The sequence below is a fragment of the Polistes canadensis genome, unplaced genomic scaffold (genome assembly GCF_001313835.1).
Source record: "Polistes canadensis isolate GaletaPanama2010 unplaced genomic scaffold, ASM131383v1 scaffold_9, whole genome shotgun sequence".
NCBI classification, from domain to species: Eukaryota; Metazoa; Arthropoda; class Insecta; order Hymenoptera; family Vespidae; genus Polistes; species Polistes canadensis.
In genome coordinates, this window is record NW_014569556.1 from 79556 (window position 1) to 91131 (window position 11576).

Here is an 11576-nt window from a genome sequence, read left to right on the forward strand (position 1 = left end):
GATAGAGGTAAACCAAAAGAAAAAATATACTTAAGTGACGCACCTGCGATCCGCAAGCCGGGAAACTTTCCGCATCTTGCGTTTCGAGTCTGTAAATATCCGATGACATTTAAACTATTATACGAAATATTTGACTTTCTATTCACGTATGCCGACGTTATCGTCGTCTTTCAGGGCACTAGACTACTGTCCAACTTACGTTCATCTATAGGGCAAGCACCCCTAGTAGAGGCTTATGTTCAGGAGCGTAACAAACTGGTGCGATGCCATGCGATATACACGACTTCCAAATGATTTTAATTCAGATGTTTCTTTCTCTTTTTATCGCTACTTTATTTCATGATTATTATTTTAATATAGGTTTTTGATTCGATATTCGATAAGGTATCCATTTTATTCTATTCTATTTTGATCGTTTTTAAAATTCGATCAAACGAATAACCGAACCGAAAATTACGGATATAATTACACATTTATTTATTCTTTATAAATTTCGACCAAGATAATCAGTTTCATTTATAAATTTATATTCTATGTTAAATAAATATTATTAATCTTTGTAAATATGACTTATAATAATATTTGCTAATTCTTGTTATTCATAAATTAACTTTATTCTATTATAAATGTATAATTCAAGTTAAGAGTAATACAACAAGATAAATAATTTAATTCGAACATCTGTTTTAACGCAAATCATAAGGGTTACTTATAATTGGCCATTGTGTCAAGGCTGTTTATATACAATTAATCTCCAAATGAGATCAACGTATTCCATTTCATCTTCGTTAAATGATCACGTAATTCCCATTCTAGAAATAATGCTTTTAATCTTTAACATCGATAATTATCGAATTATTCACGTGCATTTTCATCAATTTAAAAATAATTAGCAATCTACCGTCTGTGACAATCGAAAAAAGACTCGACTTTCGAATATTTCATTTGTCCAAATAATCCTAATATCGTTTTAATTAAAAAGACAACTATTTCATAATAAGCAATTATGCATAAATTATATTCTCCTAAAGAATCAAATAAATACTATTTGAGATAATAACACTTTCATGAATTTTACATGCAATAAGAACAAATTCATATTATTACTATACATATATTTATTAATATAATAAAAAAAAAAAAATATTAGAAATTCGGGTAGTACGTTTGTCCGAAAAAGGAGGTCGCAAATATATATATAATTAGTGCATCACTGCATTAATAAATCGTGCCAATAACAAAAATGAAGTAATCAGTAAAGTAATATTATGAAATTCGTTTAAAATGGAACTCATCAAAGTCTATCGAAATGAATAATTGATCCAAAAGAATTCTTCCGTTTCTTATAAATTAAGTCGATTCGCGAAGTTCACTGCAATCATGAAAAATAGGTCTTGCGAATTGATTGTTTCGAAGCAAGTTATATTGCAATAGAAAAAATTATTTTAAACAAAAATAAAACGAAAAAGAAAAAAAATATGAGAAAATGTTACTTATTATTGGTACAATCTCCTTCTACGAGCACTCAGAGACCTACCATGATGTTGTACAGTCATGGAAAATCAGTACAGGCAAAGTAGTATAAATATATGGCTTCCCTGTGTGCTGTCAGTCGTATCAGGATTAGTCGGTTCGTTCGCATACGATGTGGGGTCTCTAGGGCTGTAGGACAAACGCAATCACGAAATGACCTCCTACCTTGATATCACGGATATAATGTATGTCTCATTAGCAGGACGTCTAACACTGATTCAGAATTCGATCGAAGTCCATATATATAAGTAATAGAGTTTTGTCCTTGAAATTCTGACAATTCAGAAATTGTCTATCAAGATAACTTAAGAAAGTGTTTAATATTTTGTTAATCTAGTGTATACTAGAAGCAGCAAGTGCATACAATAAAGAAAAAAATCCAAAAAAAGCTAATTATAAAATATCTAAATATATATAACCTCATATTGGAATTCATAAGGACTCCCCAAGATTTTCGAGTTCTTCTAATACATAGTTAACATCTTGCATATCTGTTCCAGAATTTTGTACTACGAATCGAAAGAAATTTGGTTTCTCGCGTAATGGTTGATAGTTGATCATTAAACTACCTCTTTTTGTCATTTTCCCCTTCAACTTAGGAGCTACCTAAAAAAACAGAAATTTTATAAATAATATTTTTCATTTCACTATAATTTTAATTAGATTTTTAATTTATAGATTTTTAGTATAAATATATATATATATATATATATATATATTTATTAATCGATAAGTAATGGTATCTACTTAACCGACAGTTAACTTACGAATAAGTTTCCTTATTGACGTTTGAAGGTAACCAAATAAGAAATATTTATTGCAGATCATATACCGATTAAATCAATTATCCGTATGTTATATAGCAAAAGACTTGTTTTTCTTATATGTAAGTTATGATACCAAACATTTTTAAATACAAAAAACAACATATCAAATAGTATCATAATAAGACAAGAAAGTAATTTCTAAATTTTACATTTTTTAAATACACTTGGTATGTGCAATTAATAATCAATAAATGTCTTAATTATAACAAATAAACTTTACTCAAAAAGAATTCAAAGTGACTAATATCTAAATTTCATTATAATGAAACAAGTTGTTAACTGTTACCTTATTCAACTCTTTCTCATAATTGTATATAGAATACTTGTCTTTCAAGTGCAAAGGAATGAACCAAAAACACACATTAATAAAACATGGCTGTGTCACTAGCTCAAAGTTTTCTTTTTTCTCAATTTCTTCTTTAAAGTAAGCTGACAGTGACATTAGATGATCAATATGTCTTTCAAAGCCCGATGATCCCTATAAAAAAAATTATATTAGTAAAATAGACAAATAATAAAAATACATCAATATAACTAAATCCAAATATATGATATAAAAAAAGAAGTACAAAATCATACGTTGTGTCTTCATACACTTATTCAATAGAACATGCATGACATTTAATCCTATAATTTTTCGAGTCCTAAATTCACTTTTTTATTTAGCTGTTAATTAAATGAGGAAAAAAAAAGATTTTAATAATTTAAATTATTTACATAAATTAAATACATTCTATAATATAAAATTAGATCACTTTTAAAAGAAAATCAAAGAAAGCATTAAAATAACTATTCCAGACATTTAACTATGGGAATTGTATATGTATATACATATACATATACATATATATATATATATTATAGTATAATATATATTTTGAGAAAACAATGCATTACTTTGTAATTATCATTAAGTTAAATGGGCAAAGTTGTTCACCAGTTTAATAGATTCTTAGCAGCTTTCATACAAAGCATTCTAAAACTTATCGGACCAAAGTCAGCTATCGGCTAAACTTTTGAAAAATTCAGATACTTCTTTCGGAATCTTAAAAAGGCACTGAATGAATAAGGTATAGACAATTCTGAATCCCTACAGGGGAGATTAATATATGCATAAGTACACCAGCAAACACTCTATACAGAGCATGCAAGCCTTTTACTTCAACGGAGTGTGCCTCAACCAGAACGGCTTAAATGTCAAAGTACAAGATCTACGCTTAACAGAAGGCAGGGGAAAAAAGTGCTACGAAGGCTAGTTTTCTACATATTTGCATAAGTGGTTGCATTCAAAATCTAATACAGGGAAAGAGAGAAGCACTTCTTTGGTATGCGTAAGTCTTAGCTTCGCATCAACAAAGATACTTCAAATATACCTCAAATATGATTCACATAATATGCATTTGTGACACTACTAAAAGCATTTAAAATATATTTTATAAAAAAAGGTTCCATGGAAATGCATAAAACAAAATATTTAATTACCTTAGCCTGCCACATAAACCAAAACTTCAAAACATCTGCTCTGCGTCCGCATTGTAGATACTTGTCCCCAGGGTCTAACTCAGCAGAGTAAAATTTATCCTTTTGAAACAAATAAGTAGCTCCCTTAGAATGTGCTTTAGTCAGAATATCATTATGCTTTGTTAAAAGTAAGGAACACTGCTGTGGAACAGCAAGTAACTTGTGAGGATTAAATAAAATAGAATCAGCTCTTTCTATTCCTCTTAAAAGACCACTGTGTTTTTTACTGAATATTAAGCCACCACCCCAAGCTGCATCAACGTGTAACCACATTTTTAAATCCTGACAAATATCTGCTATTTCGATCAATGGATCGAAAGCTCCTAACACCGTCGTTCCTAAAATTTCGAAAATTTAGTGGATGATAGTATACAGTTACTACATTATTTTATTTTTATTGTACAAGAATAATTACCAGCAGTGGCGAAGACCATAAACAAAGAACTGCCTTGTTCTTGTTCTTGTCGAATAGAAGTCTTCAAATCATCTACGCTCATTCGACCTAAATCATCCGTTTTCACAAAAACGACATTTACATTGCAAAGGTTTGCCCATTTTGATACTGAATAGTGAGCATCTTCCGACGCAAAGAAAACTGGCTTTGCCATCAAATCCTTATAAAAAATTATTATTTTTATATATTACTATATACATATTTCTTTTATACAATAGATGACATCAAAATGATTACCTTGTTTTCACGTCTAAAAGAAAATCGTCCCAAATTAATAGCCGTTCCATTCGCAAAAGATCCACCTGGACAAAACAATCCATCACCCAATTCAGATCCATTATCATTTTTATAAAACATAGACAATAATTTTTTAATCAAGGTTTTCTCCATCAAAGTTAGTACAGGTGCTACTTCGTACGTATATACTGAAGCATTTAGGACATCAGTCAACCATTGTCCTGCCAAGCCATAAGGATCTAATCTACGCAAATAAATATAAAATAATTAATAATCATTTGTGTGTGTGTGTTTCATAGTTATAATATTAGAATCGTAATTAAAACTTACCCAGAAAAGAGTTGATTCATAAAATATGGATGGCCAGTTTTAACACTATATTTCAAGATTTTATTTGCTACCAATAAGAGATCCTTTTGTGATTTTGGTTCTTCTAATAAATCAAAGTTTAAAATTTCTTGCAAATAATTTGCATCTCTCCATCTTGAAACAGGATTATTTCGAGATACGCTTTCGAACGCAAAATCAATTAAAATAGAACTGAATTTCTCAAGAAATTCTCTATGCTTATTTTCAGAAGGTATACTTCGCCAATCAGACATGAATGATTATTTGTTGGCTATCTCGAAAAAAATGAAAAATTATGTCGTACACAAGACCTTATAAACGTTGATAACCGAACAGCGCAAAATACACTGATTCATTTTTAACCAACCTCTGATATATATAAACTAACTACAAGGTCTTCATAAAGTTCCACAATTACACTTAACAAGGAAACAATGCAACAGCTCTATACAATACTAAATCATTCAATGTCCCCAACATAATTAATTTGTACGGAAAATACAAAGTCTTTTAAATATGACTTTTTAATATAACTACACAATTTGATAATTACCAAAACAATAAATCATTGCCATGAATACTTGAAATATAAGTATACATTTATTTTAAAAAATACATTTTATAAAGACTTGGGATTTTTAAGATATATGTATATCTTGGAAGACCTAATTGAAAGTATAAGAGCTAATTTGTACAATTTGGTAACACATATACTATCTTAATCCTTGTAAGTCTCTGATACCTATTAAAATTAATTTTATATGGGCATTAGTTTTTGCAATTTGTTTCCTAATATGAGTTATTTGTTTTTCAAAAAGTTTTATTCTAACATTGATTATAACTAAAGCTTCCTCTAAACTAAATTCAACATAGTGCCCCAAGCCAACATCTAGTAGAATATTTGAAGCATCTTCAACATGAGCTTCAACATAAAAATTGTTTCCAATATCTACTTGAGTTTTAAAACCACTTTTATTAAAACCATTGGATTGTAAGGTAGTAATAATAGTCTTTAGCTGAAGAAATTCAGCAATATCTGTATTTTTACTATTAAGTTTTTCTTCTAATTTAGCAAGATCAGTCTTTAGCACGTCATTTATAAAAGCTTCAAATTGTAGAATTTTCTTCTGTATATCTGGATTCATAGTTACTGAAATTAAATTATAAAGAATAAACAACAATCAAAATAGTACTGCATGCATTGCAACAAAATAATATCTACAATTAAGCATAGATAATTATTAATGATAAATATGTTGATAAAATGAAAAACATCTATAATGTATTCTTAGGTTATAAATAAAATATGCTATTATATTTACCAGTTAATAATTTTATAATTTATGTTAACAAATATATTACTTACTTGCTTAGAGGTTAGAAAACACTTCACGGATATTTTATACTTGTTTTTAACAATGTAACGGATAATTGTAAACGAGATTCACAACAAGAAATATATTCCTAAATTCTAATATTTTCTGTATATTATATTTGTCACGTTAATTGCATAATAAAAAGAACATTAACATTTTTAAATTAAACTCGTCTGTATTAAATGTTATTAGATATTCACCGCGATCGAAGTTACACCTAGCGAAAATAATACGTAACTTGTATCTGTGAATGCAGTCGATAAAAAAGATCTCTCACATTAATGATAAACAAACTAGAGATCACTTCAACTTTTCGTATTCATTTATATAAATATTTTAATTAAATAAAAAAAGATATAAAATATATAACAATAACACATATATATTTTATTGCATATTTTTAGACAATATTAAATTTTTCACTTTTATATTATTCACTTTTTAAATTTATCTTAACGTTTTATCCTATAATTATTTTTTCTTATAAGTTTCGTCTCAGATAATCAACCAACTTTTATCAAATGGTGTTTCAATTTTAACAGCAATTGTTAAATAAAATTGTTTCTTACGAATTTTTTTAATTAAACAAGTATCATATCGGAAATAACTCAAAAGTTATAGAAAAAATACTATAATTAATGGTGACTTCATAGTGCAAAGGATTAATAACGAAGTAAATAATTTAACAAAAAAATTAAGTATATCATTTTTGATCTTACATTAGTATAGTAAATCAAATTATTCGAATTTTATTCTTAAAAAGAAAACATATACTTACGTAAATATATCTGGTTTTATTATAACTCTGTAAATGATAGATCACATTGCAAACAAGTATCCTTGGTGCAATGTTCTTGCTATTTTATATTCAGTACTTTCCTTTGCTTAACAGAGTATATAATATTACCGTTAAACTCGTTCGATATTGAAAGATAATTTAGGTATATGCATTTGCAATCTATTTTAAATATTCATATTTAGTATTATTCATTTGATATAAAAATTCTAAAAAGATTATAATTTTTTTTTTCAAAAGTATATTTATTAAACTTGTTTCTACTGTTGCAGAATATAAAAAAGTCCATTTTGTAGAAAGGATAAATTTTTGTATAGAAAAAAACACGAAAACATGTACCAGTTTGACAAGTAAAATTCTGCCGATTTGCTCGATGCAATTAATTAAATCACTGACGCCCACCAAGGAGTTAGCTTGTTATCTGGCGTGTTACACTTATCCGTAATGATACCTTCATAGAATATGTAGATATTTTGCGATGTACTCGGTAACCTCGGGCTTTGGTCGATCAATGAAAGATACCGGATTGTATGACCACGCTAATTTGAAGCAGCCGAGGGCTTGTAAATAACACCTTATTATATTTGGTTCTTTTATTTTATCTACACATTACACGATATAACAATAAATGCATCGAACTTTGTATAAACTGTATCTTTTATTTTTTTTTTCTCTTCAATGTATAATTTATATAACATTGTATAAATTTGCAAATTGATTACCATTTGTTAATTGAACGTAAAAACTAAAGTATCACAATATACAACTACATAATAGAAATTATTTACTGACAATGAGTAATTTCTGCAAATCATCTCGTTGGAATAATTACAAAACTTTTTACGACTTGACTAGCAATATGATTGATTTGATATGAATCGAAGAGAATGATTGATACAAGTTCTTCTGTAATGATTGGAATAAACACACATTGTAGTGTAAATCGTTGATGTAACCGTAGTGACTCGTGTGATGTTTATTCTTAAAGTATTTGCAAGTAAATAACTTACGTACATTTTATCCATAATTAAATAGATACATTTTAACGTTATCGTACTTTTAATTCACATGTATGTAACCATAATTAGATTGCTTATCGGACTGTAAAATTCATTCCGGAATAGCGAATGTGTAAATAATTGTCATGCAGAAACTACATGAAATAAGAATCTATTAATTAGAGAATAATTAAAATTACGCTCTTAGAGCATGACCATCAATCTTTCGCTGAATTTCTTGTAATTTTATACAATAAAAAAATAATTTTCATAAAAATTATATCATATATATATATATATATACATAGTACTTGCCTGTCGAGATGTTCGTGTACATAGTAATAAAAGGTGGTTCATATATTATCATGATGGTTGTGAAAAGTGGTTGCGTGCAGATGATGGCACAAGAAAATAAGTTCGAATACAATACATGCGATGAGAGCCTTAATCCGTAGTGTTTCCAGTGAAGTCGCATCGCGGTTAATACTTACAAAAACTTTTTCTCCTAATATCGGAAACCCCTAGATATTTTCTTTTTAAATTGTGTTACTATCTTCATCCACCGACGAGATATTAAATTACTATTATTACTATTATTGTAAATTTCCCGAAGAACTGTAAATTTCAGCTGTAACGTGAATATGTAAAGACAAAATGTTAATAAGATTATTTGCTATTAGATATTTTATAAAAAATCAAATATATGTTGAAATTTACGAGATGAGATATATTTTAATCAGTTGTAAAATGTTATGAGAAATCTTCATGCAAATTGGCTTTATTTACATTTAACGAATAGTAATAATATAGAGATGGGTGTAAAAATTGAAAAATTAAATAAATTCCGCAACAATGTTAATTATTATAGATAACAAAAAAAAATAAGAAGAACTGTTATCTATGCTAACCTTAATTTTTATAATTATTAGTTAAAAGATACATTTAAAGAGTCCACATTAAGCACGCTTGATACTATCAACATTTATTTGTACGCTATATAATATGTATAACAATTAAAAAAAATTGATCTTTGAAGAACGATCAATACATGCCTCGTGATTCTATTTCTTTTTTCCATATTTATTTTTAGTCACATAAGTATATACTTATTTCAACATCTTTCGTATAATATTTTCTTTACCTCGTGGCATGGATGATCTATCTCTGAAGATTGTTGAATAAATAACTACAACGGACAAGAATTTAAGTACGAATACAGGTAGGTAAGATCGTATTAATTAGAAGTGCACGGATCGTACTTCTTTTCATTGAAATTACCATATTCTTTTCCGATTGGTTACAAGCTATAAAAAACAGAAACGGATACGGTTGTTTTACGATGTACAAAGTCCTTCCCTGGCACAACATTCATTAGCATTTCTTTCATGTTCGATGCTCGTGCCGTGCTATACTTCGCTTATACATATATGTATACTACACACATTTCAGTGAAGAAATGAAAAACTTACCGAGCTGTATTATTATATGCCAAGGTTTTCCAACGTATGGATCGCGACCCCATACGGGGTCGTATCACTAAATAAGGAAGTCCTAAAATTTTTAGCAATACTAACAAATTTCTGGATGCGCAACGAATTCATTCAAAACTAGTTTGACAATATTACACTAATAGTATGTCTATGAATTTAAAATAATAAAAGTGAAAATAATATAAAATTTATATCTTAGGGTCGCTCAAATAAAAAATGATTGCTAAGTGAACAAATTTGAGAGACCCTTTTATGCGCTACTATTGATTCGAATTTTTTCACGATAATAATTAAATTGATAATTAAATTAATCAGTCGGACAAAGATACGTTAAAATCACATCAATTTAAAAATTATTTAATATTATCATAAGAAACAACAAGAAGACAAAATCATTCTTAATCTAGATTAGTGCGTTTCGTGTAAGTATATATGTTATTGACAAATTCTCGCCCATATCTATTATCTGTTCGTATACCACGATTTACATTTTTATTTTAATAATTATTATTATTTAACCCGTAACTCTTCTGTGTGTTCGCGCGCGCGCGCGCGTGTGTGTTTATATATGTTGAAATATTTATTAAAAAAACAAAAAGAAATCTTATGTTTACTCGTGACATTATTCTATCTTCTCTTTAAAGTTTTGTTATCGGATAAATTTTGATTAACGCAGAGAATCAAAAATCGTATCTAATGATAACAAAATAGAATATATATTATACATGTTTCGTTTTATCCTTTAAGAGAGCTAATTCTTGCGTTAAAAGAATACGATCCTTTGGAAATATATTATACATAGAGGTATGAAGAATATATTTCGATGTAGGATTGAAACGAAAAGAAAAATTCTCTTTCAGAGAAATGTATACAGGTAACTCTCTTACAACACGGCATCCTATAACACAGTTTAGCTCTAACACGAAAAAAAATTGCAAAAATCTTGGTACAGCACTGGATAACACAATGGATAACAAAATATATTTAAAAACTAAATTACCTTAAAATAATGACGCGAAGGAATAATGAACTTAGGGTTTCACATAACACGATTTCACTTAGCACGCCATTTTCTAGGAACCTATCTACCGTGTTATAGGAGGGTTACCTGTACTAATTGCAAATCGTAATCTATGATTAGGTATGTTTATTTGTACCATCCCTTTCACATTTAAACATCATCCCCATTATTATTCAGTGTTAACTTTAAACAATACTAAGAAATATTATTTTTGATGTTAACATTATATCTCCTTCACAAAATTGCATCAATAATGATCAGAAAAAAAAGAGAGAGAGAGAGAAAGAAAAAGTGAAAGACAGAAATCTGAATTTCATTCTTTCGATCTTTCTATTCTTATTTCATTCTCGATAATCGTTACGAATAATCTTTATTCTCACGCTCAATTATTCTTTCTCTCTGCTTTCTTATTTTAAATATTTTTTTTTTTCTTCTTAAAACCGGCTATTCCTAAATGTATGAACTTACAGACAATAAGAAGGTGAAATTTACAATATGGATTAAATTGTTTAAAAAACGAATGTATATGGCAACAGTACACATGAGTTTATTATATATAAAATGAGACGAATGCAAGATTTACGGGACTTTATTTTTCTCATTTTTGAGCTTCTCATTCGGTTTTGCTTAGGAGCATAAATTTTAAAGAATATTTACAAAATAAAGACTACTTAAAAGTTCATCAAATTTAAAAATCATCAATTTGCGAGCAATAAATAAAATTATTGAATCCAATAACATTTCAGTTATTTAGATTTTATTTGAAATAAAAAAAAGGCTATAATATCGAGTACTTGCCAAATAATAGCTTTTTAAATCGAATCCATATTTTAAACTTTATCGAAATTCAAAAATTTCCAGGAAATTCTTAGCATTCGTCTCTTACAATTATTATAAGTGTATTCCAGACAGCACCTCTTGCAAACGCTCTTGTAAGCGACTAACAAGTTATATTAATATTTCGTGATTTTCTCG

At 28.1% G+C, this 11576-nt stretch overlaps 2 protein-coding genes across 3 annotated transcripts; both read right to left on the reverse strand.

The window, feature by feature from the left end:
* Nucleotides 1-595: 595 nt before the first annotated feature.
* Nucleotides 596-5288, reverse strand: LOC106792409 (cysteine sulfinic acid decarboxylase-like). Of its 2 annotated transcripts, XM_014758830.1 has the most exons (7): nt 4903-5288; nt 4573-4816; nt 4297-4495; nt 3843-4219; nt 2647-2838; nt 1953-2139; nt 596-1662 (listed from the first exon to the last, which is right to left on the reverse strand). In XM_014758830.1, exons 1-6 carry the CDS (start codon nt 5172-5174, stop codon nt 1966-1968), a joined length of 1458 nt encoding a protein of 485 aa, XP_014614316.1. In that variant the 5' UTR covers nt 5175-5288; the 3' UTR covers nt 596-1662; nt 1953-1965. The 2 variants fall into 2 exon arrangements, with proteins under 2 accessions (XP_014614316.1, XP_014614307.1); XM_014758821.1 differs by having other exon boundaries at nt 596-2139.
* A 210-nt stretch (nt 5289-5498) lies between these two features.
* Nucleotides 5499-6521, reverse strand: LOC106792429 (protein UXT homolog). Its single transcript, XM_014758848.1, has 2 exons — nt 6287-6521; nt 5499-6070 (listed from the first exon to the last, which is right to left on the reverse strand). The coding sequence occupies exon 2, from the start codon at nt 6063-6065 to the stop codon at nt 5634-5636; it is 432 nt and encodes a 143-aa protein (XP_014614334.1). The 5' UTR covers nt 6066-6070; nt 6287-6521; the 3' UTR covers nt 5499-5633.
* Nucleotides 6522-11576: the final 5055 nt, after the last annotated feature.